The sequence below is a fragment of the Chlorocebus sabaeus genome, chromosome 9 (genome assembly GCF_047675955.1).
Source record: "Chlorocebus sabaeus isolate Y175 chromosome 9, mChlSab1.0.hap1, whole genome shotgun sequence".
Lineage (NCBI taxonomy): Eukaryota > Metazoa > Chordata > Mammalia > Primates > Cercopithecidae > Chlorocebus > Chlorocebus sabaeus.
The window spans coordinates 86,366,946-86,394,028 of record NC_132912.1 but is presented as its reverse complement, the minus strand read 5'-3'; the positions used below and the strand labels follow the sequence as shown (position 1 = coordinate 86,394,028).

General features: G+C 34.5%; 1 protein-coding gene across 6 annotated transcripts in view; it reads right to left on the bottom strand.

Moving 5' to 3' along the window:
• Positions 1 to 27,083, bottom strand: part of PCDH15 (protocadherin related 15) — a 1,804,329-nt gene that overhangs the window by 409,898 nt on the left and 1,367,348 nt on the right. For all 6 annotated transcript variants that reach the window (XM_073019143.1, XM_038008761.2, XM_073019145.1 and 3 more), the window contains one exon: positions 9,898 to 10,006. In XM_073019143.1, coding sequence (XP_072875244.1) covers positions 9,898 to 10,006 — 109 coding nt within the window. The remainder of the gene's footprint in view (positions 1 to 9,897; positions 10,007 to 27,083) is intronic.

Here is a 27,083-nt window from a genome sequence, read left to right as displayed (position 1 = left end):
CACTTCAGCCCCCCAAGTCCAAAATCCAGCAGATAAGTCAAATCTTCAAGCTCTGAAATGATCTCCTTTGACTCCATTTCTCACATCCAGGTTACACTGATGTAAGTGATATGCTTCCACAGCCTTGGACAACTCCACCCCTGTTGTTTTGCAGAGTGTATCCCCCTCCTGGCTGCTTTCATGGGCTGGTGTTGGGTGTCTGTGGTTTTTCCAGATGTACTGTTCAAGCTGTTGGTGGATCTACCATTCTGGGTTCTGTAGGACAGTGGCCATCTTCTCACAGCTCCTCTAGGTGATGCCCCAGTAGGGACTCTGTGTGGAGGTTCTGACCCCAAGTTTCCCTCCTGCACTGCACTAGCAGAGGTTCTTCATGAGAGCCCTGCCACTGAAGCAAACTTCTGCCTTGACATACAAGGCATTTCCACACATCTTCTGAAATCTAGGTGGAGCTTCCCAAACCTCAGTTCTTGACTTCTCTGCATTCACAGGCTCAATACTATGTGGAAGCTGCTGAAGCTTGTGGCTTGCACCTTCTGAAGGCAGTGCCCCAGCTCAATGTTGGTCCCTTTCAGCCATAGCTGGAGCAGTTGGGACACAGGAAAACAAGTTCCAAGGCTGCACACAGAACAGGGATCCTGGGCACAGCCCACAAAACCATCTTTTCTCCCCCAGGCCTCCAGGCTGGTAGTGGGAGGGGCTGTCATGAAGACCTCTGACATACCCTGGAGACATTTGTCCTATTATCTTCAGGATTAACATACAGTTCCTGGTTACTTATGCAAATTTCTGCAGCCAGCTTGAATTTATCCTCAGAAAATGGGATTTTCCTTTCTATCAAATTATCAAGCTGTAAATTTTTTGAACTTTTATGCCATTTCCCTAATAAAACTGAATGCCTTTAACAGCACCCAAGTCACATCTTGAATATTTTGTTACTTAGAAATTTCTTCCACCAGATACCCTCAATCATCTCTCTCAAGTTCAAAGTTCTATAAATCTCTAGGGCGGGGCAAAATGCTGCCAGTCTCTTTGCTAAAACACAGCAAGAATCATCTTTGCTTCAGTTACCAACAAGTTCCTCATCTCCATCTGAGACCACCTCAGCCTGGATTTCATCATTAATATCATTATCAGAATTTTGATCAAAGTCATTCAGTAAATCTCTAGAGAGCTCCAAACTTTCCCACATCTTTCTGTCTTCTACTGAGCCCTGCAAACTGTTCCAATCTCTGCCTGTTACCCAGTTCCAAAGTCATTTCCACATTTTTGGGTCTATTTTCAGCAACACTCCACTTCTATTACCAATTTACTGTATTAGTTCATTTTCACACTGCTGATAAAGACATACCAGAGACTGGGCAATTTACAAAAGAAAAAAGGTTTAACTGGACTTACAGTTCCACATGACTGGGGAAGCCTCACAATCATGGTGGAAGGCAAGGAGGAGCAAGTCACATCTTACATGAATGGCAGCAGGCAAAGAGAGAGAGCCCTTGTGCAGGGGAACTCCTCTTTTTGAAAATATCATCAGATCTTGTGAGACTTATTCACTATCACGATAACAGCACAGGAAAGACTTGCCCCCATTATTCAATTTCCTCCCACCTTGTCCCTCCCACAACACGTGGGAAGTCAAAATGAGATTTGGGTGGTGACACAGCCAAGCCATATCATTTGTTATGAATGCTAAGACCATCTACCATCTGCAAATTAGAGAGCCAGAAAAATTGGTGGCACATTTTTTGCTAGGCGCAGAGGCCTAAGAACCAGGGGAGCCACTGGTATAAGTCTCAGAATCTGAAAGCCTGAGAACTAAGCACTCTAATGTTTGATGGTAGGAGTAGATGGAAGTTCCAGTTCAAGAAGAGAGAACTCACCCTTCCTCTGTCTTTTTGTTCTATTCAGGCCCTCAATGGACTGGATGATGCTTGCTCATATTGGTGAGGGCAGATCTTCTTCACTCAGTCTTCTGATTCAAATATTAGTGTCTTTTTGAAACAATCTCTTAGACCCAGAAATAATGTTTTGCCAGCTCTTTCTATGTGCCTTAAACCAGTCATGCTGACACATAAAAGTAAGCATCACAAGCAGCATTCTCTCGTTTGTTTGCTTTCAATACATTGTAATGACTTTTAGTTTACATTTGGCCAGGTAAAGGGATCTGCATTTTACAGTATTAATTTTACACCAAACTAAAGCTCAAAAAATGAAGAAATAGCTGAGAAATCTGTCCGCAAATAAACCTGAGATTAAAGGTAACACTAATGATGTGTGCAGAAGTGAACACCAACAGAGATGGAAAAATCACTTTCCATTCCTCTGCTAAAACAGCTTAATCAGTCATGTTATTACTGACCATGGTCAAAACCATGGCGATCCAGGCAGACCATAAATAAAGTCAGACTGACAATTTTGATGTAATTAATACAATCATTTATAATGTTGACTTACATGTAACACACTTAATCATTTTGTATGTGATATCTGAACATTGAAACTTTAATGACTGATAAAATACATGTATAATTCTTAAATATTAAGAGTGCATACTCTAAAATATTTTTTAACTCATGGGATGAAGGATCAGAAAAATTATGTATTCGTTATAAAATGTAGCTATCATTAACAATGATATGGTTTCGGCTGTGTCCCCACCGAAATCTCATCTTGAATTGTAACTACCACAGTTCCCGCATCTCATGGAAGGAAACTTGTGGCAGGTAATTGAATCATGAAGGTGGGTCTTTCCCATAGTCTTCTCATGAAAGTGAGTACATCTCACAAGATGTGATGATATTAAAAAAGGGAGTTTCCATTCACAAGCTCTCTTTTCTTGTTTTGCCATGTGAGACATGCCATTAACCTTTTGCCATGATTGTGAGGCCTTCCCAGCCATGTGTAACTGTAAGTCCATTAAACTTCTTTCTTTTGTAAATTGCGTAGTCTCAGGTATGTCTTTATCAGTAGCATGAAAAATGGAATAATACACTAACATCCACACACAATCTTGCCTAAACTTACTTACATCTTTAAGTTCAGAGCTCCACTTTATGAACCTTCTCATCTCCTTGAATTACTTGAATTAGATCTAAGATGGAAAACATTTTTTGTTTCCTAACAAGTAAAATACTCTTTTATTCCTCTCACCTTAAATCTGGGCAGGAATTGTTCTTGCTTTGACCAATATATTATGGTGGATTATTTCTACTGATTCAGTTCTGGGATCAGGCCTTCAGAAGTTTGGTAGCTTTTACTTTTGCCTTCTTAAAAGGCAGGTGCACATGCGATTAAACAGACTATTTTAAATAAATTCTATAAAGAATATTTTCTTTAAAAAATAATTTCCAAAATGTAGAAGTACAGTAAAATTAGAAGAAGCATTCTGGAGAATGGTAAGGCATGAGGAAAAATGCACTTCAGGGGGTATATTTAAGGTTATATAATGTTTGAAAACCACATGTACTCAGCTATAAGTGATCAGTTAAAAGGACTCGGTTGTGTAGCACAAGGATCATGAAACAAAAGAAAATATAAACAAAAAATAAGAAAGCAAAAAAGGATACAAAGAAAAAATATGGACTCCTTCTGATAACTGTGAAATATGAAATACACAATAGAAGAAATGTAAGGCCCAGGAACATTTTCATCCCTTCTCAATATGATATATGCATTGAGGAAGGGATAAAAAATGTGTCTTTCTCTTCATATTTCCAATATGGGTATACTGTATACCTGGCCATGAAAGTGCTAATACTTGATAAGACCTATCAGAGTTAATGAAGGTTTATAAAAAAAAATTAAACCAAGGTTTCTGGCTCCGGTATCTCCATTCTTAATGTGTGGCACCAACATTTTAGTTGCTAGAATATTAATAATATTATTATAATCATACTTTGAAAAATAAGAAAAATTACTGTTAATATTATATTTATGGTTTAATATGTATCATATAAATCATATATATGAAATTTAATACATATTACTTTTCACACATTAGGTGCTCATATAAAAGTACCTAATACTACAAGCTACTGTTACAAGCTAAAGTCAGCAAATTTTCTTATATTATTAGAAATAAATACATATTGTATGATATCACTATTAATGACAGTGCTGAAACAGTGCTTGATAGCTATTAACATTTACATTACAAATGGTAAGACTTGATAACATAATTAGAAGCAGAAATTTCATCTACATATATGATTAAGGGGTCCACAAATTATGCTTTTCTTTCAGAGACCTTCATGGCAGCCTCTTCCATCACAGGCCTTGAGGCTTAGGAGGAAAGGATGGTTTTGTGGGCCAGGCCCATGGCTGCACTGCCCTGTGCAACCTCAGGACACTGCTCCCTGCATCCAGCCATTCCATCTCTAGCCATGCCTACATGGTCCCCAGATATATCTCAGGCCTCTGCTTCAGAGCATGCAAGCCATAAGCCTTGGCAGCTTCCATGTGATGTTAACTTGTGGATACACAGAGGACAAGAGTTGAAGCTTGGAAGCCTCCGCTTACATTTCAAAGGATGCATGGAAATGTCTGGATGTCCAGGCAGAAGTCTTCTGCAGGAGTGGAGCCCTCATGGAAGACCTCTACCAGGGCACCATGGAAGGGAAATGTGAGGTGGGAGTCCCCACACAGAGTTCCCACTGGGGCACTGCCTAGTGGAGCTGTGAGAAGAAGGCAACTATTCTCCAGACCCCAGAATGGTAGATTCACTGATAGCTTGCACTGTGTACCTGGAAAAGCCACAAGCACTAAACACCAGCCCATGAAAGCAGACAACAGGGCTGTACTGTGCAAAGCCATAGAGACAGAAATGCGCAAGGCCTTGGGAGCTCACCCCTTGCGTCAGTGTGGTCTGGATATGAGACATGAAGTCAAAGGAGATTATTTTGGAGATTTAAGATTTAATGACTGCTCTCTTGGGTTTTGGATTTCCATGGGAACTGTGGCACCTTTACTTTGGCTGATTTCTCCTTTTTTGGAATGGGTGTATTCACCCAATGCCTGTATCCCCATTATATCTTGTAAGTTTTTTCAGTCTCATAGGTGGAAGGGACTTGCCTTGCCTCAGATGAGACTTTGGACTGTAGACTTCTGAGTTAATTCTGAAATCAGTTAAGACTTGGGGGACTGTTGAGAAAGGATTATTGTATTTTGCAATGTGAAAAGGACATGAGATTTCAGAGAGGCCAGTGGTTTCATGATATAGCTTGGATTTGTTTCCCCATCAAAATCTCATGTTAAATTGTAATCTCCAGTGTAGGAGGAGGGACCTAGTAGGAGGTGATTGAATCATGGGGGAACATTTCCCCCTTGCTGTTCTGGTAACAGTGGTGACAGTGAGTGAATTCTCACAAGATCTGTTTGTTTAAAAGTGTGTAGCACCATCCTTTCTCTCTCCTGCTCTGGCTATGTAAGATGCGCCAACTTCTCCTTCACCTTCAGCCATGATTGAAAGTTTCCTGAGGCCACTTAAACCTATCTTTCTTTATAAATTATCCAGTAACAGGTAGTTCTTTATAGCAGTGCAAGAACGGACTAACAGAGAAGGGGTATTAAATATTCTCTAATGGTAGAATTAACCAGTAAAGCACCTATCTGCTGTAGAATTCTCCTTTGTGGGAAGATCTTTTTGATTACTAAGTCAGTCTATTTACTTTTTATCAGTCTGCCCCAATTTTTTATTTTTTCTGAGGTCAATTTGAATAGTTTGCCTCCAGGAATTTGTGCATTGCATCTAGTTTGTCTAGTTGGCATACATTGTATATAATATTCCCTTATAACATTTTTTATTTCTGTAAGCTAAATAGAAGGTCTTCCCTTTCGTTCTAAGTTAGTAAATTGCATCTTATTTCTTTTATTCCTGGTCAGTCTAGCTAGAGATTTGTCAATTATGTTTGTGATTTCAAAGAATTGATTTTGGCTTCGTTTCTTATCTCTACTGTTTTCCTAATCCCTCTTTTATTATTTTCCACTGAAGTCTCTATTATTTCTATTGTGTTGTTTAGTTTGCTTTCTTTTCTTTTTTTTTTTTTTTTTTCCAGAGTCACCTCCAACCTCCTCCATCACCCAGGCTGGAGTGAAATGGTATGATCATGGCTCACTGCAGTCTTTACTTCCTGGACCCAGTGATTCTCACACCATAGCCTCCTCAGTAGCTGAGGCAACAGGTGCACACCACCGGGCTAATTTTTGTATTTTGGTAGGGATGGAGTTTCTCTATATTACCCAGGCTGGTCTCAAATTCCGGAGTTCAAGCAATCCACCTACCTCAGCCCCCCAGATATTGGAATTATAGGCATGAGCCACCACAGCTGACCTCTCTTCTGCTCTTCTTCTTTAGTTTGCTTAACCTTTTCCAATGTCTTTGTGATAAAGATTACATTGTTGATTAGAGATTAAAATACATGTTATAATGTATTTTTATTTGTCTCAAAGTATTCTTCTGATTTTTTTATTTCTTCCTTGAGTCACTAGTTATTTAAGAATGTTGTATAATTACCACACACTTGTGAATTTCCAAAGTTTCCTTCATTATTAATTTCTAATTTCATTTCATTTTTGTCAGAGAATAGAGTTTGTATTATTTCAGTCATTTTCAATTTAATGATATTGGTTTTATGGCCTAACATGATCTATACTGAAGAACATTCTAGGTGCACTTGAGAAGAATACTTTATTCTGCTTTTGGGGGTAGAGTGTTTTATAGATATATCTTTTAGGTCTAGCTGCTTTATGGAGTTTTTCTATCTTGACCTTTACTTACTACATTTGCAGAGTTTCAAGGTCAGTCAGATATGACAGCTTAGGGCCTTTCCAAGTGTTTCCTGAGTATATATAGTTTCCTCTTGTCTTTTTAGATTCCCAGAAATATGTTAAACTTTTATAAACTCCCTATGAACATCATTCTCTAGCTTTTCCTTTAAAGACTTTTGGCTAGTCAATAATTCTGCCATTGACGATCATGACAGTAGGACCATTGAAATAGGCTGACAACAGTCCTTGGATGACCTTTTCATAGACATCAACATCTATATCCTCATATATAGTAAACAAGAGACTGTCTATAACAAATATAAGCAGGAGAGGAGCCCTCCATGTGGTAACTTAACATGAGCTTGGAGAAACACATATATTCAGAAATATTTGGATGGATTTAAGGAAAATTAAGTTTTGACAAAGTACATGAAGTCAGAGTTATGGACGTTCTCTTCTGTGTGTGTGTGTGTTGTGTTGTGTCTGGTTTTTGTTTTTGTGTTTCCATTTGTACCAGACTGATGTGACTTAGGTAGCATGTCTTATTTTCCTTCCTAATGGTAATAACAATATCAACTAAAATGTATTGAGCATTAAGTTTTTTTCCAGGCATTATTATGTACAATTACAATATATTGGATCAAATTCTCACAACCCTTTTGTACAAAGATCTATTTTTGTTAAATCTATATTAAAGAAGAATAATCTGGTCAGGTAGTGACCCACGCCTGTAATCCTAGGACTTTGGGAGGCTAAGGCAGGAGGATCGCTTGAGCCCAGGAGGTGGAAGCTTCAGTGAGCTATGATTGTGCCACTGCACTCCAGTCTGGGTGACAGAGTAAGACACTGTCTCAAAAGAAGAAAAAAGAAGGACTAATTTCGGGTAAAGAGGGGCTAAATAACTCAACTAAAATTATAAGTCTAGTGTGAGTTAAAGTCACAGTTTTTAACATGGATGGTACAATTTCCAGAGGCTACACTCTCAACCCCTACAATTCACTTCCTTCTAAAAATGTAAATAGTGTAAAAGGATATTATTCATTTACCTTAGCTGTGAGAGCAAATAATTGTAAGAGTTTATATCCATTGTTTGGGACAATTCATTATCCTACAGTTGTAGGCTGATGAAACTTTCCATCACTGTGTCACTTTTCTGTTAAAATTTTTTTCATTGATTCCTCATTTCACTCAGAGAAAAATGCAACGTAGATAAATAACAAACAAGGCTCTCTAGTTTCTGCTTTCTTCTTATCTGTCACCTTTCTACTTTTACCTCACTCACTTCTTTCCAATACTTCTGGCCCCCTTGTTGTTTCTGATACCCACCTGGCAAGCTTCAGTTTTGATCTCTGCCTGGAAACTCTTCCCAGTGATGTCAACCTGAATAACTTCCTCAGCCTCTGTAAGCTTTTGCTAATAGCTTAGCTTTTGATGACACGAGTACTGATGATACTACTTAATACTGCAACTTCTACTACAGTCCTCTGCTCTTCCAATCCCATTCATATGATCGATTTTCCCCATAGCATTCACACTTTTCTACCTTTGATAATAAACACTTATTTATTATCATAATTTTTTATTGCCTATCTCTACCGCCAGAAAACTGGCTCCACAAAGTCAGTGATATGGCTTGCTTCAAAGTGTAGGTGATCATTTGTTGAGAAAAAGAATGCAAATAACTTTTAAAAGTGAAATAAACTTGAACACCAATGCATCTAACTGGCTCTGAGTACCATAATTCTCCAAGTCTATTCTAAACTTTCATCCTTTGGCTTTTGCACATGCTGCATTATCTATATAGATACTTTTCTCTCTTTTTCCACCTAGAAACTCCTGTCTTTCTGCTAAAATGACTCTTCCTAAGCAATTCTCATAAAATGCTTAATGCTTTCCTCCCATGAGCCTACATGTGGTTCAAACTTTATTTAGAGTGCCGTAAATATTGTACTTTAATCTATCTTTTAATTTTTTATTAATTTTTTTTTAGCCACAGACTCCATGACTACCGAATCTAAAACATTCATCTCTCATATTTGTGCCTTTGGCATCTAGTACAGTGATTGACATATAGTCAAGCCTTCAGTTAATGAAATAAATGATGCTTATTTCCTATTATCTATACCAAAATCTCTATGGACTTAAAATAGTTTTATGTTTATGAAAGCTTTTTACAATATAATAATATGAGCTCTGCTTATGATATTTATGTCCTTATAAAGACCAAAGGCTTGAAACAGAGTTGGTAGAATTTTCTTTACAGACAGCATTTGTAAGCAGGATACAGTATAAAATTTGCAAATCTAATATCTATTGGTTGTTGTGTATGTGTGTATGTACATAGGCTTCAAGTAAGAGAACAGAAAGGCGTTGAGGGCTAACACTAAACTGCATTAAAGTTATTTTTCAAGCACACTTCAAAAGAGGCCCCTTCTTCCTTAAAAGATATATAGCCTTTCTCACATGCTTCTGTCTGTCTAGAGGGTACACAAGTCAGCAACATCCATATTTTAGCAAAAGCAATCTAAGAAGAGCAGTATAATCAATTTCTCATCATTTTTGCTTTTGGTACAATCAGTAGTATATGCATAGGGATGGATTAGAACAGCTTCTGTGGAATTTTTCAAGAAAAATATTTGCCAAAAGTTCATGTATCATATTCACTTGGGTAACTATGCTCTCTCATCCTTTTTTTATAAATGGCTCCAAAAGAGCTCTTTTTAAATTCAATCATATATTATCAGAATTATGTATAGTGTCTACCCAAAGATAAAATACAAGTGGAATGTTTTTTTCATTTTATATGAAAAGCTGGTGCTAGAGAATGCTTTCTATGGTAAGTTGATATGTAGAAAAATACCAATATGCAGGTTAATATTCTAATACTTTGAATTGCTTTACTTTTTCCATACAAGTTATTTATTTATCATTCTACACATTTCAGTCCAACTAATTGAGGAAGGAAATGTCTTGAATTATTATTTTAAAATTTGTTTATACACAAAAGTAACAATCATGTCAAATAATAATAAAAAAAAATTTGTTGTTTAAAATATTTCCTTGGAATTGAGAGAATGTGTTTCTATAAGATTCTAGAATGGTAACGGATAGTGTAAAATGTTAGCAGATACAAACCAACAAGGATGGAATAGAGGATTCCTGGCCTATCTGATGGCGGTTGAATATTCCGGTCCTGATCTACGGCTTGAATTGGTGGCGTAACAACAATGGGGTTCAGTTCTTCCTGAAAAAAAAAAAAAATTAGAGAGTTTTCTTTAGCTGCATTACTAATATTTCATGAAGAGTTGAGACAGATGTTTTAGTTTGGAAATCTATACAACATCTGAGACAGTAAACTCAAGTTTCAACATTTATAATCTAATACCTTTTGCTAGTTAATTTTGAATGTTAAGAGGAAGCAAAGTATCCTCAAAGTCAAAATGATAAGACATAGTAATTATGCACATAGACATTTATATCAGTAACTATTCCTAAAAGCAAAGCAAGGAAGAATGATAATGCATTTTTAATCTTCTCTAGAGGATTTCACAAAAGAAATAGCAGGCTATCAAATAGTTTATGAAGTAACATTTTCTCTTCTCCTTAGATAAAATTTGTAAGAATACTTGTATTCTTTCCTTGCTAAATCATTTTTTAGTTTCATATACATTAATTATATTAAAATATAAATACTTAAAGTAAATAATTTCATAAATATAAAAGTCACATTATTGCAAATTTCATATAATTAAAATTGATTTTATATTATGCAGGTATGTACATGTATTTTGCAATGGTCTATAAAAAATAATGTTTAAAATTATAACATATTTATTTAATTCAGTGTTTCCCACTTTGATGTTCAGTACTAGTCTGTTGTGCTATCAGCACTGGCAAACATTTTTCTGTAAGGGACCAGATAATAACTGTCTTTAGGCTTTGCCAACCATATTGTCTATATTGCAGCTACTGTCAACTCTGCCACTATAGCACGAAAGCCCAAGTGGGCATGGCTCTGTTGCAATAAAACATTACAAAACAGGTGGTAAGTGATATGAGGTTACTGATCACTGTGATCATAATAGTATGCTAAAAGTACAATAATAGGTATGTTGAAAAATAATAAAAAGCTTATCGACACAGATAAACTTGAGAAATATGATATTAAATACAGTTTTGAAAACCAATTAACTGCACCATGAATCTTTTCAGACTTAATTATGCTAATCTGCATACTGACTCTCTAAGAAAGGGATATGATTTGCTCACTTTCAAGAAACACCCATTAACCTCTTTTTGAAATAATACCTTTAGAACACAGTTTGTGAAACACTACTTTAAGTTTTGCAGCCCTCATCCCAAATGTGCCAGTGGTAATTCTAAATGTAAATAATTCTAAAGGGTAATTCTAAAGGGAAATTCCATTACATATTTGGGCTGAGGGCTGTGAAACTTAAACTACTGGTTCCCAAACACTTAGTATGTCTCAATATCTGACAACTTTACATTCTAAAAAATTACTGCAATGTTCTCACATTATTTCTTTTGAAATGACAGAACATTGAAATATGTCATGTACTTTTATAAAAAAGTCAGTAGTTTCAGTTCTCAGCAAAAATGTATAGTGATGGCATGCTAAAAAAAGAGCAATGATATTAAAACATTAGAATACTTAATTTTATGCTGAAAGTATAGTAAGGACAATTATTGACCAATAATTCAAACATCATAGACATTGTAGAGGTTTCTCTTGAGTTCATTGTCACTAATAGGTCCTAATCAGTATAAATGTTATCAATATTTTCCTGAAAATAAAAAGTTGTTGGTAGTAGCAACTTACTAATACTCTATTCTCTCCTTTAAATGTGGAATCAGAACCATGAAAATATCAAATTAATATCAAAATTACTCAATTAAATCCAGGAGATTATTGCTCCTCTCACACAACTCTCACTGAAACTTTTCCTCCCACACTGCCTCTCTTTCTCTCTCTCTCCCCCTCACACACACACACACACACACACACACACACGCACACACTTTTATAATAATCAATTTGCTTGGTATGCAATACCTGTATTGCTCCCTAAGTGGAATAAAAAATCTGAAGTTCTTTGAAATATGTGTGTCTGAACATAGGAGTTAAGAGTTGACAAGCTCTTTCTAGTCATTTCTCTGAGGAATCTGATTGCATCAGCCAAAGGCAGCTTATGGTTAAGCTGTATCACTCCTGGTTCATATAATTAAATCTGCAGTATTTTTTCCAAAACTGAGGCTCTATTAGGATCCTGTGAAAGCATTTCAAATCTGAGGACTTTTTGCAGTTCCATTCTGCATCTCATAGTCAGAAAAATATACCAATGTTTCCTAAATAATTTTTGCTATTATAAAATAATTAATTTCTTATCTAGAAATTAAAATAAAATTGAATCTTAGCTTTTCTTTTGGAATGCTAAATGTAAGCAAATCATAATATTTGACGATATGTTGGCTGATCACCTTCACCTATTTATTTCTATAGATTTGCTAAGTTACCTACACATAAGCAGTTTTAGCTTTGTTAATTAGTAATGTAGTATAAAATATTCTTTCTATAACATATAGAGTTGTTGAAATGAGCAACAGAATTTATTTACAATGAATTGTTGTATAAGCAACATAAAAAACTAAAAATAACACATCAAACAAAACCAAGAGGAAGAGAGAAATGAAAATTAAATTCCTCATTTTATGCATTTGCTTGTTAATTAAATATCATATATATATAGTAAGAACTGAAGAAATAAAAAGAAACAAGTATATTATTTAGAATTATATTGCTAATCAGAAGGTGAAAAACTGTATCTCAGGATACTGAGCATGGAAGTGAGGGTAGATGGGATAGAAAATATTCTACATAAAGTCATTTGGTAGTGTGTGACTATGTCATTACCATACCCTGTACTATTTGTTTTAACATTAATAATAAATAAATTATAGTATTGAGAATAAAAGAAAATAAACTCTCTTGCTAAAGGCTTTCATAGGTTTCTGGAAATTTAAAGACATGGTGTGGTTTAAATAACTTATCAGAATTGACATTTTATCTTGTCCTATAGAGACTAGCAACTTATTTTAATATATTTATTTTTCTTTCTGCTACCATAAATGAGATTGTCAGATAATCTAGGATTAAAGGTGAAAAGAATGATTTCTTAAATATTATGTGTATGATTACCTCTCAAGTAAATTGTGTTCCATGAAGCTTGAAATTTTAAAATATTGTTAATACATGACATTAAAGAATACTAAAAATTAGGATTTTTAGGATGATCTCGTTAAATATTTAACATATTTTATAAAGATACGTAGCATTGAAATCAGAGGTAGACAATTTATATGCATTCATTAGAAGAAACAACATAAATAACATGCATTATGTTTGAACTTCTGTTTGCCACCACAATCTCCACAGTAGATAGAACCAGGCCTGGGAAGGGTATTCATATAAGCAAGAACAACCCAGATGGAAATGGTTCCTTAGAATAAGTGAGAATTTTACAGAGAGAACAGAGGTCAAATAATAATACTATGTACGTATTCAGTTCAAGTTTGTTTGTTTGTTTGTTTTAACAACAGGGTGGGGGGGGGGGGAAGCATTATGTAGTAGTAAAGTATCCAATGCTGATGAACAAAGGAAACAGATTAAAGAAATAGTCTTTGATTACCAAGTGCCAGCATATTACTGTCCTTGAATTTATTGAAAAGTAGTATCCTTATAATGAACCTCTTTTTTCCTAAGTTAGTTTTAGGTCTGTTCTTGGACTTTAAACCTAGAGCATCAATCTAATAAAAGGCTAAAAAAAAGAGAGTAATAAATGGTGTATTGGCTGTCTTAGACACATTTACTTACTTTACCTTCTAAATTCTGTTATTTATTTTCTTTCTTTCTTTTTTTTTTTTTTTTTGAGACAGAGTCTCACTCTGTCGCCCAGGCTAGAGTGCAGTGACCCGATTTTGGTTCACTGCCAGCTCCGCCTCCTGGGTTCACGTCATTCTCCTGTCTCAGCCTCTTCAGTAGCTGGGACTATAGGTGCCCGCCACCATGCCCGGCTAATTTTTATAGTTTTAGTAGAGACGGGGTTTCACCGTTTTGGCCAGGATGGTCTAGATCTCTTGACCTCGTGATTCGCCCACCTCGGCCTCCCAAAGTGCTGCGATTACAGGCGTAAACCACCACTTCTGGCCAATTCTTTTTCATTGAACACACCTTTATCTCTATGAAGAGAACAGAATTATTCTTGTCCATGAATTCAAGTAATGTAATCATTTACAGGATTTAGCAGATAGCAGATATTTAATATATTTTTGCCAACTTAGTCTACTGAGCTATCCAAAGAGATCACTACTCTCTAGTTAACTTTGTGATATCCACTATCCGAAAATAGTTCATCTGTGGCTACTGCCAGATCTTCCACAGTTCTGAAAAGGCGATTGATTCAGTGACTTGTTTCTTCTGAAGAACAGAGTCTCTTCACATAGGTAGTAATTGCTGTTGCTTATTCTCTGTTGTCCTCATTTATCTTAGCTTTTGACTTTACTGCCTAGATTATAGAGGAAGTACGGTATGTGTTGAAGAAATTAGAAGTCCACCCATAGCTCACATATGCTTGGGTATCCTTTATGGAAAGTATCAAAATGTTCCTCTATTTTATTATAATTGCTACATTTATCTTTTTACCAAAAGCTTGATTGGTCTGTGAGCAGAAAATATTTTATTTGTATTTATAACCCTCAGCCTAGTGCCTCATAGATTTCAACAAATTTTTGTTATCAAGTCAAGAAACACAAAATGAGCCCCCCAAACCCTGGAAGGCTCTTTTATACTTTGCCTCTGAAGCAAAGCTTCCTTCTTTGCTGTCTCGTTTGTCTTCAAGAAGAGGTCATGTTTCCTGAATTCTATTCCCGTTGATAAGCATATATTAGAAGCACACAGGATAGCAGATTTGCATTTCATTCCTGTTTGAACTGTCAGAGCTACCTTCCCTGTCTTAGTCATGGGAACACATACCTAAAGTGAATTAGGTCCATATAAAAAGATTCATATTGTGAAGTTAATCACAGAAACGATTAAACAATAACAAAAATAGTCTTCTGTAAAAATACTGTGTAATTATATGGTTATAAACCTAAAGATTATTGTATTATGAATACATGCTTCCTTTCATTAGCTTTTCTGGAGACACACCTTCTCTTTTGAGCAACGTTAAGGTAATGTTTTCAAGCACAACTATTGTATTATTCTGAGAGGATAACAGTAGGCAATTAGCATTTGATGCGAGTGAGGGTTAATTATTCCTCATACAACCTCACTACCAGATTGAAAACGAACTTTTGGTCTGAATTCTGTTTTGTGTGTGTGTGTGTATGGTGTGTATGTATATATATATAATATGTATATATAATCATTAATTAAAACATAACAGCAAACAATCACAAAAGATTAAGAAGCTTTGTTGTAGATTTAAGAAAATCTCGGCCAGGAGTGGTGGCTCACGCCTGTAATCCCAGTACTTTGGGAGGCTAAGGCAGTTGGATCACGGGGTCAGGAGATCGAGACCATCCTGGCTAACATGGTGAAACCCCATCTCTACTAAACACACAAAAAATTAGCCAGGTGCGGTGGCTGGCGCCTGTAGTCCCAGCTACTCAGGAGGCTGAGGCGGGAGAATGGTGTGAACCTGGGAGGCGGAACTTGCAGTGAGCCGAGATCGCCACTGCACTCCAGCCTGGGCGACATAGTAAGAATCTGTCTCAAAAAAAAAAAAAAAAAAAAAAGAAGGAAAAAGAAAAAAAAAAGAAAAGAAAATCTCAGCTTTCTGGTCTTTTAGGTGTTCAAGCCATTATCTTGCATTCTTGCATAAAAGGTACATTCAAGAGAAACACTCAGATTTCAGACATTGGATATATTCACTGTTTAGCTTATATCAGGTAAACAGAAGGCATGACCCATAGAACGATAAGATTTAACCTATTATATCATCCCTAATGTTAAATGGATACATAATGAATATGATTTTCACTGTTTCATGAATGGGTTGGATGTCTTGAAAATAATTTGAAACCAGTTCTCACTTTTAAAATACTTCTCACGTCACCAATGAGAAATAATATCTATCATTTACACAAGTTGATAGATCAGTAAATTTTTTTAAAAAGACGTTTTGCAGACAGATTATTAAAGCTTCTAGCCTTGGTTGAGATACAGGTAATAGAAGCATTGTTAAAATGCTAAATATTCTCAACTTGACATTTGAATGACGTCTTCATCTGAGTAACGTATACATAGTAGTACACTGAATGTGCCCAAGTATTTCAAATTAACTGAAGACATTATAATTATCTTCAAGAAACAATATATTCTGATATATCCCTGGAAATGTAATCTGAGTTCATACAAGTACATAGTTTGCTGTTATAAAAGTCAAATTTGGATGTATTATATAATATTAGACTTATCATTGCTTAGATCTTTACACTGTATTTTAATCAAGTAATAACCTCATAGTATTTGGAGAAAGGATAGTCATGATAAAATAGTAAAAATATGCTGCAAGTATTCCAAGACCAATCATTAAGTGATTTGAAATCTTAGTAACTATATAATTTAATACCTAAGTTATTGAATTTATTACTTAGTCCTTAATTACTTTCATAATTTTCTGTGTTCTTTACATTTCAATAGGTACTTTTTCAATCTCCATTAAAGTCATTAATATTCAATTTTTACACTCCCTTTAACAAAAGATTTCTACTGCATGTAAGAAAAGTCAGTGAACATTATTATTCTCATTTCATATTACATTGCAAATGCACTATTTTTCCTCAAAGCTCTTGATCATTTTCAGCCAGATTCTTGCTTTTCTTCCATGTGTTACTAACCCAGAGAATTAGAACAAATCAAAACTTTTCTCAAACACGTTCATATAGACATAAATACAATTATATATTTCCTTTAGAGGCCTAATGACCATTTCTGTTTTCACTTTGCTTAGTTTTGCTTTTTACAAAAGTCAGAAATATCCAATTGTTTGAGAAAGTATCAGACATATTGAAATGTTTTTCCTGGTAAGATTATTGTAAAAAAGAGTAACTAACTGGGGTGATTAGTATGGGCCAAGTCAATTACTTTGAACTTTTTGTATTGTTATGGAAGAAACACAAGTTGAACATTCACAAACATCTTTGAAACTGATATACTACATATATCAAAGTTCCTCAAATGGTTTTTGATAATTATTATCCTTAGAACAGAAGGGCGAAGAGCACATTTGAGATATGTATATAACTATGATTTGTGAAAATCATAACACCTCATGCCTGATCACTGGAATTTCATATCACATATTAAAACAAAAACTCACTGAGCTAACAGAAGATACCCTTGTTTTATTATTTCCATGAGCAAATTTTATGACCCTTCCAATATCATACTCTTTATTCTACCACGTATGTGTAAATTTACCTTGTATAATGTGACTGAATTTGTTTCCAAAATGTGCATTTCAGTATCCTCTCAATTGCATATTTGGATGCTTTTACTGATACTTCCCTTATTTTCAAAATATTTCCTTGAATGTCTTTGTCTTTGAAGTTTGTTTACCTGGGATTATATGTCTCCCTTGTCTGTGGATCATCAAATGATTTCTAGACAGGCAATAAAAACCTTGGCTGGGGGTAACTTGGTAATTATTTTCCATGAATAAATAATAAAAGACTATAACAAAATCTTCAAGATTGGTTACTTGTTCCACATTGTCCAAGTGACAAAGTCTCAAGCATTATTGCAATCAAGTTGGCTTTGACTATCAAAAATCGATTTCCAAATAACTCGAACTTGAGAATATGCATTTCACAGATGTTGTAAGAAGGATACATAGATCATAGAAATATGTCTTACATCCCTTTCCCGCATTCCTATCCATTTCTATGACAGCTATTCTTGTTCCTACTTCTCACACTGCCTCAGGGCTAACTCAAAATCTTCTTGTTATTCACCTCCCCTTCATTCCCATCATGCACATCAAAAGTCCTCCAAAAGATTTTTGAGAAGCGTGATCCACTCTGGAAGTCAGAGGAAAGGAAGACATTGAGCAGACAGAGTTTGCTTTATCATGAAGATAAGGAGACAATCTTAGGAGAATTTATTTGTTCATAATTTTAGTCTCATGACATTTGTATGAATATTTCAATGATAATAATGATATGGTTCCCATTGTGTGCTCTCATCAGATCAGGAGATGTCTGTTTTTGTGATGACTTCGATTCACTGTCAAATCACAATTCTAATCCAGGACCTCCTTGCTAGTAGGGACTGTTTGAGCACTCCTTAGGGTTTTCACTTTCAATCTCTCCAGATAAGGCCTCCTCACTCAATAGGAAGGCAATAAAACAAGGACAACAAATATGAAACACATATAACGAAGTAGTCCTTTTTTATTGATTTGATTTTAGAGAAATGAAATCTGATTTTGCATTATCAGATGCAGTAGTTTGGTAAAAGAACATAAATTTTTAATTTAGATAAATGAAGCAAAGTAATATACAGTTTTCCCAAGTGATTTTATCATTTTGTATTTCCACCGAGTATATGTGTAATAAATGTGAATGTTCAAATCAATTGGATAAAATGGATTTTTTAATAAAGAATGATTAAATATTGGTTATCAATGCATACTGAAAAAATTATGATAAATATTGACTTTACCAAATAAAGCTTTGGAAGATTGCCAAATAAATCTTTACCAGATACATCTTTGGTCAATTGCTTATGCCAAATATATCTTTGTAGAACTAAAGTGAATGTATGAGAAAAACACATGTATTAGAAGTCAACATAGGTGAAAATAAGAAAGGTAAATGATTACTTAAAAATATTGCAAATGCTTGCTTACAATGATTTAAAACAAGCCCATTAATAGGAACTGTTGAAGGCATGAAGAGATATGGGCTTTTACAGCTGTGACAGAAAAAAAAAGCAGGTTAAGTTCAAGGAAAAAAAATGAAACCTATCACCAGGTTTGACAATATGTATAGTATAGATTAAAGCATTTCAATTTGAGCTTTATCTTACGTAAATATTGAGATATATGCTTGGAGATGTGTTGAGAAGGATATTCATTGTACAATATACAATTTGCTTTCTTTTAAAAATAAATTTCTTATTCTAGTACAACCTATGAGATACCTTCATAAATCAGTATTTCACAGTCTGATGAATTATTACAGTTATAATTATAAATTCCAGGAAAAAAATTGATATTTTCACCAGGTCTGACAATATGTGTAGCTTAAACTTAACGATTGCACTTTGAGCTTTATCTTACATAAATATTGAGAGAGACATATGCTCAGAGATGTGTTGACAAGAATATTCACTGCATAATATATAATGTGCTTTTAAAAATAAATTTCCTATACAAGTTATGAGATATCTTCATAAATCATTAGGTCACAGTCTGACAAATTATTACAAAGTTATAATTCATTCATATAATCACACTGTGATCAAGAAATAGAATATTGCCAGTATTTCAGAAACCCACTTATTAAATTATCTACTCATAACTACCCTTACTTCCATCCTAGAGATGACATGATTTGTAATATGAAAGATTTGTTTTACCTGTTTTAAATTTTCTATACATTGAATTTTGTAGTATAAAACCTTTTATATATGGCTTTTCAATCAATTATTGTGTCTTATATTATATGTATACATGTAAGATTCTTGCATATAATTAAGTGCCATACTAGTATACTCGTATTAATGGTTATACTATAAACCATTAGATGAATAGATCATATTTTATGTATTCTTTTATTTCAACTGGTGATGAACTTTGTACTTCTTCTAGGGTATGCTGTGATGATAATGCTCTTACGAACACTCTTGAGTATGTCTTCTTACTGATATGATTGCATTTGTGTTAAATATAAGAATAAAGTTGCAGAATATGTATACATTCTGATAGGCTAGATTATTGCCAGTTTTCTAATGTGGTTGTATGGTTTATATTTTATCACAGAGTAGGAGAATTCTAAATATTTCACATCTTTACCAGTTTCAGTCTCTTAAAATTTTAGCAAAGGCAGTGAATACGTATTATTATCTTATATTTGCTTTAACTTGAATTTTGTTGATGATTAATGGGGTTGAACAACTGTTTGATGATCTCGGACATTTGTAAAGTACTGTTCCACATCTCTTGACTATTTTTAGTTGAATTATCTGTTTTCCTTAATGATTCACAGGAGTTCTTTATATATTGTAATTAAGTCATTTATCTTTTTTTTTTTTTTTTTTTTTTTTTTGAGACGGAGTCTTGCTCTGTAGCCCGGGCTGGAGTGCAGTGGCCGGATCTCAGCTCACTGCAAGCTCCGCCTCCCGGGTTCACGCCATTCTCCTGCCTCAGCCTCCCAAGTAGCTGGGACTACAGGCGCCCGCCACCTCGCCCGGCTAGTTTTTTGTATTTTTTTTAGTAGAGACGGGGTTTCACCGTGTTAGCCAGGATGGTCTCGATCTCCTGACCTCGTGATCCGCCCATCTCGGCCTCCCTAAGTGCTGGGATTACAGGCTTGAGCCACCGCGCCCGGCCAATTAAGTCATTTATCATCCTAATGTTTTATAAATATCACAATTCTTATGACTTATATTTAGACCCTATTAATGTTATCTTGTCAAAGGAAAGTTTCTAATTTTAATATAGTTGTATTTATCCCTTTCTCTTTTCATATAGACTTGGCTATATCCTCTCCCTATACATATATTCTGACCATCTGAAGTATAGACAATAATTTTTCTTATCTATTTCCATAGATAAAATATTGTGCTCATCCACATCAGATTTTGTGTAAAGTGAGTTGGCTTCTCTATAACTTTCTTGAGAGCAAAGTGAAGGTCTATTTTCTTTTATCTCTGTAGGACCAGACAGTACATATGGCACATGGAGACTCAAAAACTTTGAATAAAGTGTTTCTCAGTTGTAGGTTATTTAGAGTATTTTTGAGGCTCATACACACTTGTCTTGCTCTCTGAATTTCTGTAGGACATCTAAATACAAATAATGATGTTTTTTGAGAATCTATTTATAATTTCAATATCTTTGAGCTTCCTAAGTTGCTGCATTTAACTATAGGCCAAAATAATGTGGCCATGAGAGTGAATCATATATAGGGGCTCACAGCGCTTCATTGAGATAGCCTTTTGGGGTAGTACAATAAACAATCTCACAGACATTCCAATAGAGTGAACGGTGAACTCCTATGTCCTACAACAAAATATGTCAAGCTTGTCAATAAATAGTAATAAAGATTTTCAGTAAGCTATTCAGTCTCTTAGTGCTTGAATTATGATTTTCAAGGTGAAATTAATAATATCTACATTGCATGATTGATGTGAGGATTCACGAAAGTATACATATGTGTGTGTGTGTGTATATATATGTGTGTGTGTATACATATGTGTGTGTGTATATATATGTGTGTGTGTGTGTGTGTGTATACCAGTAAATAACATTCTTAATATGTGGAAATTATTGTAGTTTGTTTTTTAAATTGATAATTTTAATGTATTTAAATTATGTGATCTGGGTGTTAAAATTGACCCCAAGTTATAAGATAGAGAGAGAAAAATTTTCATTTGAAACTAGAAGCTTGGTTGATACCATGCCTTACACATCTGTCTGAAAATATGATATGAATTTTGAAAGTTTATTTAGAATTCCATAGTTGATCAAATAATTGAGGAAATAAAAAGGGATTATCTATCTCTGCTATTTAACTTCAAGCCAGGTTTCAAATGAGAAACTTATGAAGTAAATTATTTAAAAATCATACTTAAAAATAAGATAGTCTACCAGAGAGTTGAATAGTCACTTAAAATGGTTATCTTATTTTGATTTATTTAAAGGAAACTTCAGTGAAATTATTTTTTATAGACTCAGACATATCATAGTTTTATATTCAATAATACATTCATTACCTACATTTTTATTGTAAAGAGTTAAGTGAAATTTCTTAATTTGTTAGCATTCAGATAATTATATAAATGCATTAAGCACTTGGCATGTACAAAGAACTCTACCAACTGCTCAAGCAGTAGAAAATAAATTAGATACAAATTCTGGAGATATGAAAAAGCTCACAGTATCAGGGATGGGGATTCAAAGTGCAGGTACCACAAGCTAATTTAGAAAATGTTTTGTTAGGGCATTTCTCAATATATGGTAAGAGAAATCTCTGATAAAAAATTCTCGTTGTTAAGTATTACAGGTGAATTATAAAAAACAATAACAGACAGACATTCAAGCATGTGTACTTTGATCCAAGTATCAAATGTGACACTGTTAGTGAAAAATGTTGTTCTTGTCCTGATAGGAGTGGGAAATAAAGAATAACAAAATATAGTAGAAAGTCATCAAGAGACATTTTGAGGATAGTTTCTAAATTTCCTTAAAAGTGAAGGATTTTAATTTTCATAAACTGAGTTGCCAATGAAAAACTTCTATTAGGTAAATAGCAAAAATATTTATTGTTTTGGTGATTTAAAAAATGATCCCAGAGTACCTTTAAAAGTATAGTTCACAGAAGCAAAAATATTTATAACCCTACTACCCAATGATTATCATTTTTAATATTTAAAGTATTTTTTATCAGTATATGTTATCTATTTATTTATATTACTTGTCTCATTGTCCATCTATAAACACATGTAATATTTTACCATGTTGCATATTTAATTTTGTTGACATTTTCATCTCACATTATACCATAACATTGGTCTTTGTTAATAAATATGTATCAAAAACCTATTTTTGCAATAGCTTTCCAAACCCACTAATGTCATAATTTATAAAATGATGTATTTCCTCTTCAGTGGTGTGTAAAAAAGTCTAACTGCATATGGTTGTCAACATGAGGGAGATATACATCTAGAGTGTTGCTAGTTAAGCATAAAGTTTAATTTTAAATTTCTGTGGTCACTAGCATAATTTACTTGATATGTTTGTGTTTTGCCTGTTCATTTACTTTGCCTATTTTGTTTTTTTACTTTTGACATTTTAAAATTTTATTTTCATGGCATATGTGAATAGCACAGAAATCAACACTTTGTCACCAGCCTTAAAAATATTTTCAGTTTGCTGTTTGCCTTTTAGTGTTGTTTTTGACATTTAGGAGGTTGGTGTTTTTATTTACTCAAATATTTCTCTTTCCTTTTGGACTTCTAGCTAGATACTTTAAACCATCTGAAAATTATGTGAATATCAAATTATCTATTTTTTTTCAAGTACTATGGCTTTAACATTTTATATGTAATGTTTCAATCCCTCAAGAAATTGAACAGCAAAGACTTAATACTCACCAAATTATAGTTAGAATTTTAATCTTTGTCATTTTTAACAGAAATAAAACTAGATTGAAAAACTGTATTTTTCCATTGTATCTTAAATGGACATCTTATTTATTTATTTGACACAGTGTCTGACTCAGTTACCCAGGCTTGAGTATGATGGTGCAATCTCACAACCTCCACTTCATGGGCCATGACCATCCTCCCACTTCAGCCTCCAGAGTAGTAGCTGGGACTACAGGTGCATATCACCACACCTGGATATTTTTTTGTTTGTTTGTTTTAATATTTTTTGTATTATTGGTTGCCCAGGCTGGTGTCGAACTCCTGAGCTCAAGCAATAGGCCCACCTCGGCCTCTCAAAGTGCTGGGATTACAGGCATGAGTGACTGTACCCGGCCTATAAAATGTAATCGCATTGCAAAACCCAATGATGCCATGCTTCTACAATATGCTATGCTATTCCTTTTTTTTTTTTTTTTTTTTTGAGACAAAGTCTCTCTCTGTCACCCAGGCTGAAGCGCAGTGGCGCGATCTCGGCTCACTGCAAGCTCCACCTCCCAGGTTCATGTCATTCTCCTGCCTCAGCCTCCTTAGTAGCTGGGACTACAGGCGTCCGCCACCACACCCAGCTAATTTGTTTCTATTTTTAGCCGAGACGGGGTTTCACCATGTTAGCCAGGATGGTCTGGATCTCCTGACCTCGTGATCCACCTGCCTCGACCTCCTAAAGTGCTGGGATTAGAGGCGTGAGCCACCGTGCCTGGCGTATTACGTTTTTTGAGACAGGTTTTCTCTAGTAGATGAGAGCCATGATGTTTAGGATTATGCATATGTGTGAAAGCTAGACATTAAAAAAGCATACAATGACTTGCAATATGGAATGGGGCATCAAATTATCTAAATTTATGAAAAACTAGTCACAAAAATCATGGCGATAAACAAGATGGAATGCCAAACAAGAAAAGACCATGTAATTGCATTGTTAATTGTCTCTAATGTGTTCCACATCTGCTTTCCAATCTCTCTGTCTCTCACACACACCCCCCAACAAAACTGCCATCCTTGTTAATGAAATTTAAAGGTTGAAAACCAACATGTATACTTTTTAACATTATACATGTTCTTTATCATTTTAAATTCCTACATTAAGTTAAAAATATATATTTAGATTGAATTAATTTTATTGGTTTAATTATTTCCTTTTCTTCAACAGTCAATTGATAGATGACTTTGAGTACTTTTATTCTGAAGAACATATGAATCCTTGTATATTTGAGAATGTTAATTGTTTCATTCTTAAATAAAAATATGATTGAATTTTAGGTTCTCTATTTATAAACTTTTTCTTCCAATGCACTGCAAGTTCTACCTAATCTTTGGTTTCTTTATGCTTTCTTCTTTAACTGTCTGGTAGAAATTTGTTTTTATCCTGGAAATAAATATAATTTACCAAGGATTTTCCAAGTATTTGTCTCTACTTTAACTGTGATTCATAATTAACACTTTTGATCTGCAAACACAGGTTCTTTATGTAATCCTGGAGTGTTTTATTGTTTTTCCTTACAGTATCTTTGTTATTGCACTTGCTGACTTCTCCTGGTTTATTAATAAACACGAACTAATTACATTTTTATCTGGCTCTCTGATCTTCATTGCTTTATTCCCCTAGTCAATTTGTCTGTAGCCTGGAAGATTTCTCAAACATGTAAGGGAATACTATAAAATAGTAGATAGTGCTTTTTCTAACCAGCCTGATGCAGACAAAGTCTTGCCTCTCAAATTAGTTTCTGTGAACTCCACCTTTTGCTGGTCTATAAAATAAAGAGTAATCTTACCTTCTTTATCAAGAGGTTTGTTTATTAACTGTGGAAATGCTTGTAAAACACCTAGTACCATTGTCCTATCAAGTTCTACGTATGTATTTGTTTTTATTGTTTATAGAAGCACAGCATTGCTTTCTGCATCTTAAATCCCATTTTTCTGTCTTAAATCTCTAAGGCTTAATTATTTCATTTTTTTTCTTCTGTATCAATACCTTTATTTAACTTTCAATATCATCTTATATATTCCATTCCTAATTAAATTTTATTTCTTCCCCAAACTTTAAAAAATAATTTAATAATGTTTCTTCTAGTCAATCTTATTAAATATATGCTCCCCTCTGCTTTTTTATCTTGAGTGTAAAATGCTGCTCTAATGTTGTGGAATCTTTCAAGGGATTCAAGTGTGCTTGAAATTGTATATTAAGCGATGATCGCTACCTTGCTGACTGCAGAGTTTCCATATTTCTGTGGTGGAAAGGCAGAAATCTCTCCTTTATCCCTGTCTACACCTCTTTTCCCTCTACTGCTGCAATCTTACACTAGTCTTGGCAAAAATTGAACTTAGATCCCTTGTTTCTAGCATCAATGCAACTTTCCATCCCTTTTTATTATCTCCACAAGTACTTCAATAGGGCCATGAGTAAAACGAATGCAGATACTAGTAGCTCCCTGACATTTCAATTCAGACCTACTCTATGTATTTCAATCCAAACCTACTTTAGGTTAAGAGATGGATGAACTCAAACAAATTTACAAGAAAAAAACAAACAACCCCGTCAAAAAGTGGGCAAAGGATATGAACAGACATTTCTCAAAAGAAGACATGCATACAGCCAACAGACACATGAAAAAATGCTCATCATCACTAGCCATCAGAGAAATGCAAATCAAAACCACAATGAGATACCATCTCACACCAGTTAGAATGGCAATCATTAAAAAGTCAGGAAACAACAGGTGCTGGAGAGGATGTAGAGAAATAGGAACACTTTTACACTGTTGGTGGGATTGTAAACTAGTTCAACCATTATGGAAAACAGTATGGCGATTCCTCAAGGATCTAGAACTAGAAGTACCGTATCACCCAGCCATCCCATTACTGGGTATATACCCAAAGGATTATAAATCATGCTGCTATAAAGACACATGCACACATATGTTTATTGCAGCACTATTCACAAAAGCAAAGACTTGGAATCAACCCAAATGTCCATCAGTGACAGACTGGATTAAGAAAATGTGGCACATATACACCATGGAATACTATGCAGCCATGAAAAGGATGAGTTTGTGTCCTTTGTAGGGACATGGATGCAGCTGGAAACCATCATTCTCAGCAAACTATCACAAGAACAGAAAACCAAACACCGCATGTTCTCACTCATAGGTGGGAACTGAACAATGAGATCACCTGGACTTGGGAAGGGGAACATCACACACCAGGGCCTATTATGGGGAGGGGGGAAGGGGGAGGGATTGCACTGGGAGTTATACCTGATGTAAATGACGAGTTGATGGGTGCTGACGAGTTGATGGGTACAGCACACAAACATGACACAAGTATACATATGTAACAAACCTGCACGTTGTGCAGATGTACCCTAGAACTTAAAGTATAATAATAAAAATAATAAATAAATAAATAAATAATAAAAAATAAAAATAAAAAAAAAGTGATGGACAATGACATCACAGAAGAGGTGTTAGATAAAACTATGTTTTCAAAGATTGATACTTCGAGGCAAAGCCTTCTCCTCTGACTTTTCCAGATAGAATAATACTTGATTATCCTCACTATTATCATTGAATTATTCTTTCCTCTGCATTAGCTTATTAATCAGAACTCTCACATTCTCAGTTTGTCATCGTTTATTAATTATATAGCACTCCAGTCCAGAGGAAAACATGCTGCCGTCAGAGCCAGAACGACGAAGGTCTTCAAAACTATACTCCACAACTTATTCATTATGTAAATATCTTTATAAATATCAGCATTGTAAGTGTATAATAGTAACATTAATTTATAGCAATTCATATATCAAATTAGATCAATTCTATATCATTTTAATTATAGAAGTTTTCTCAGGGTTTTTTTTTAAAGCAAC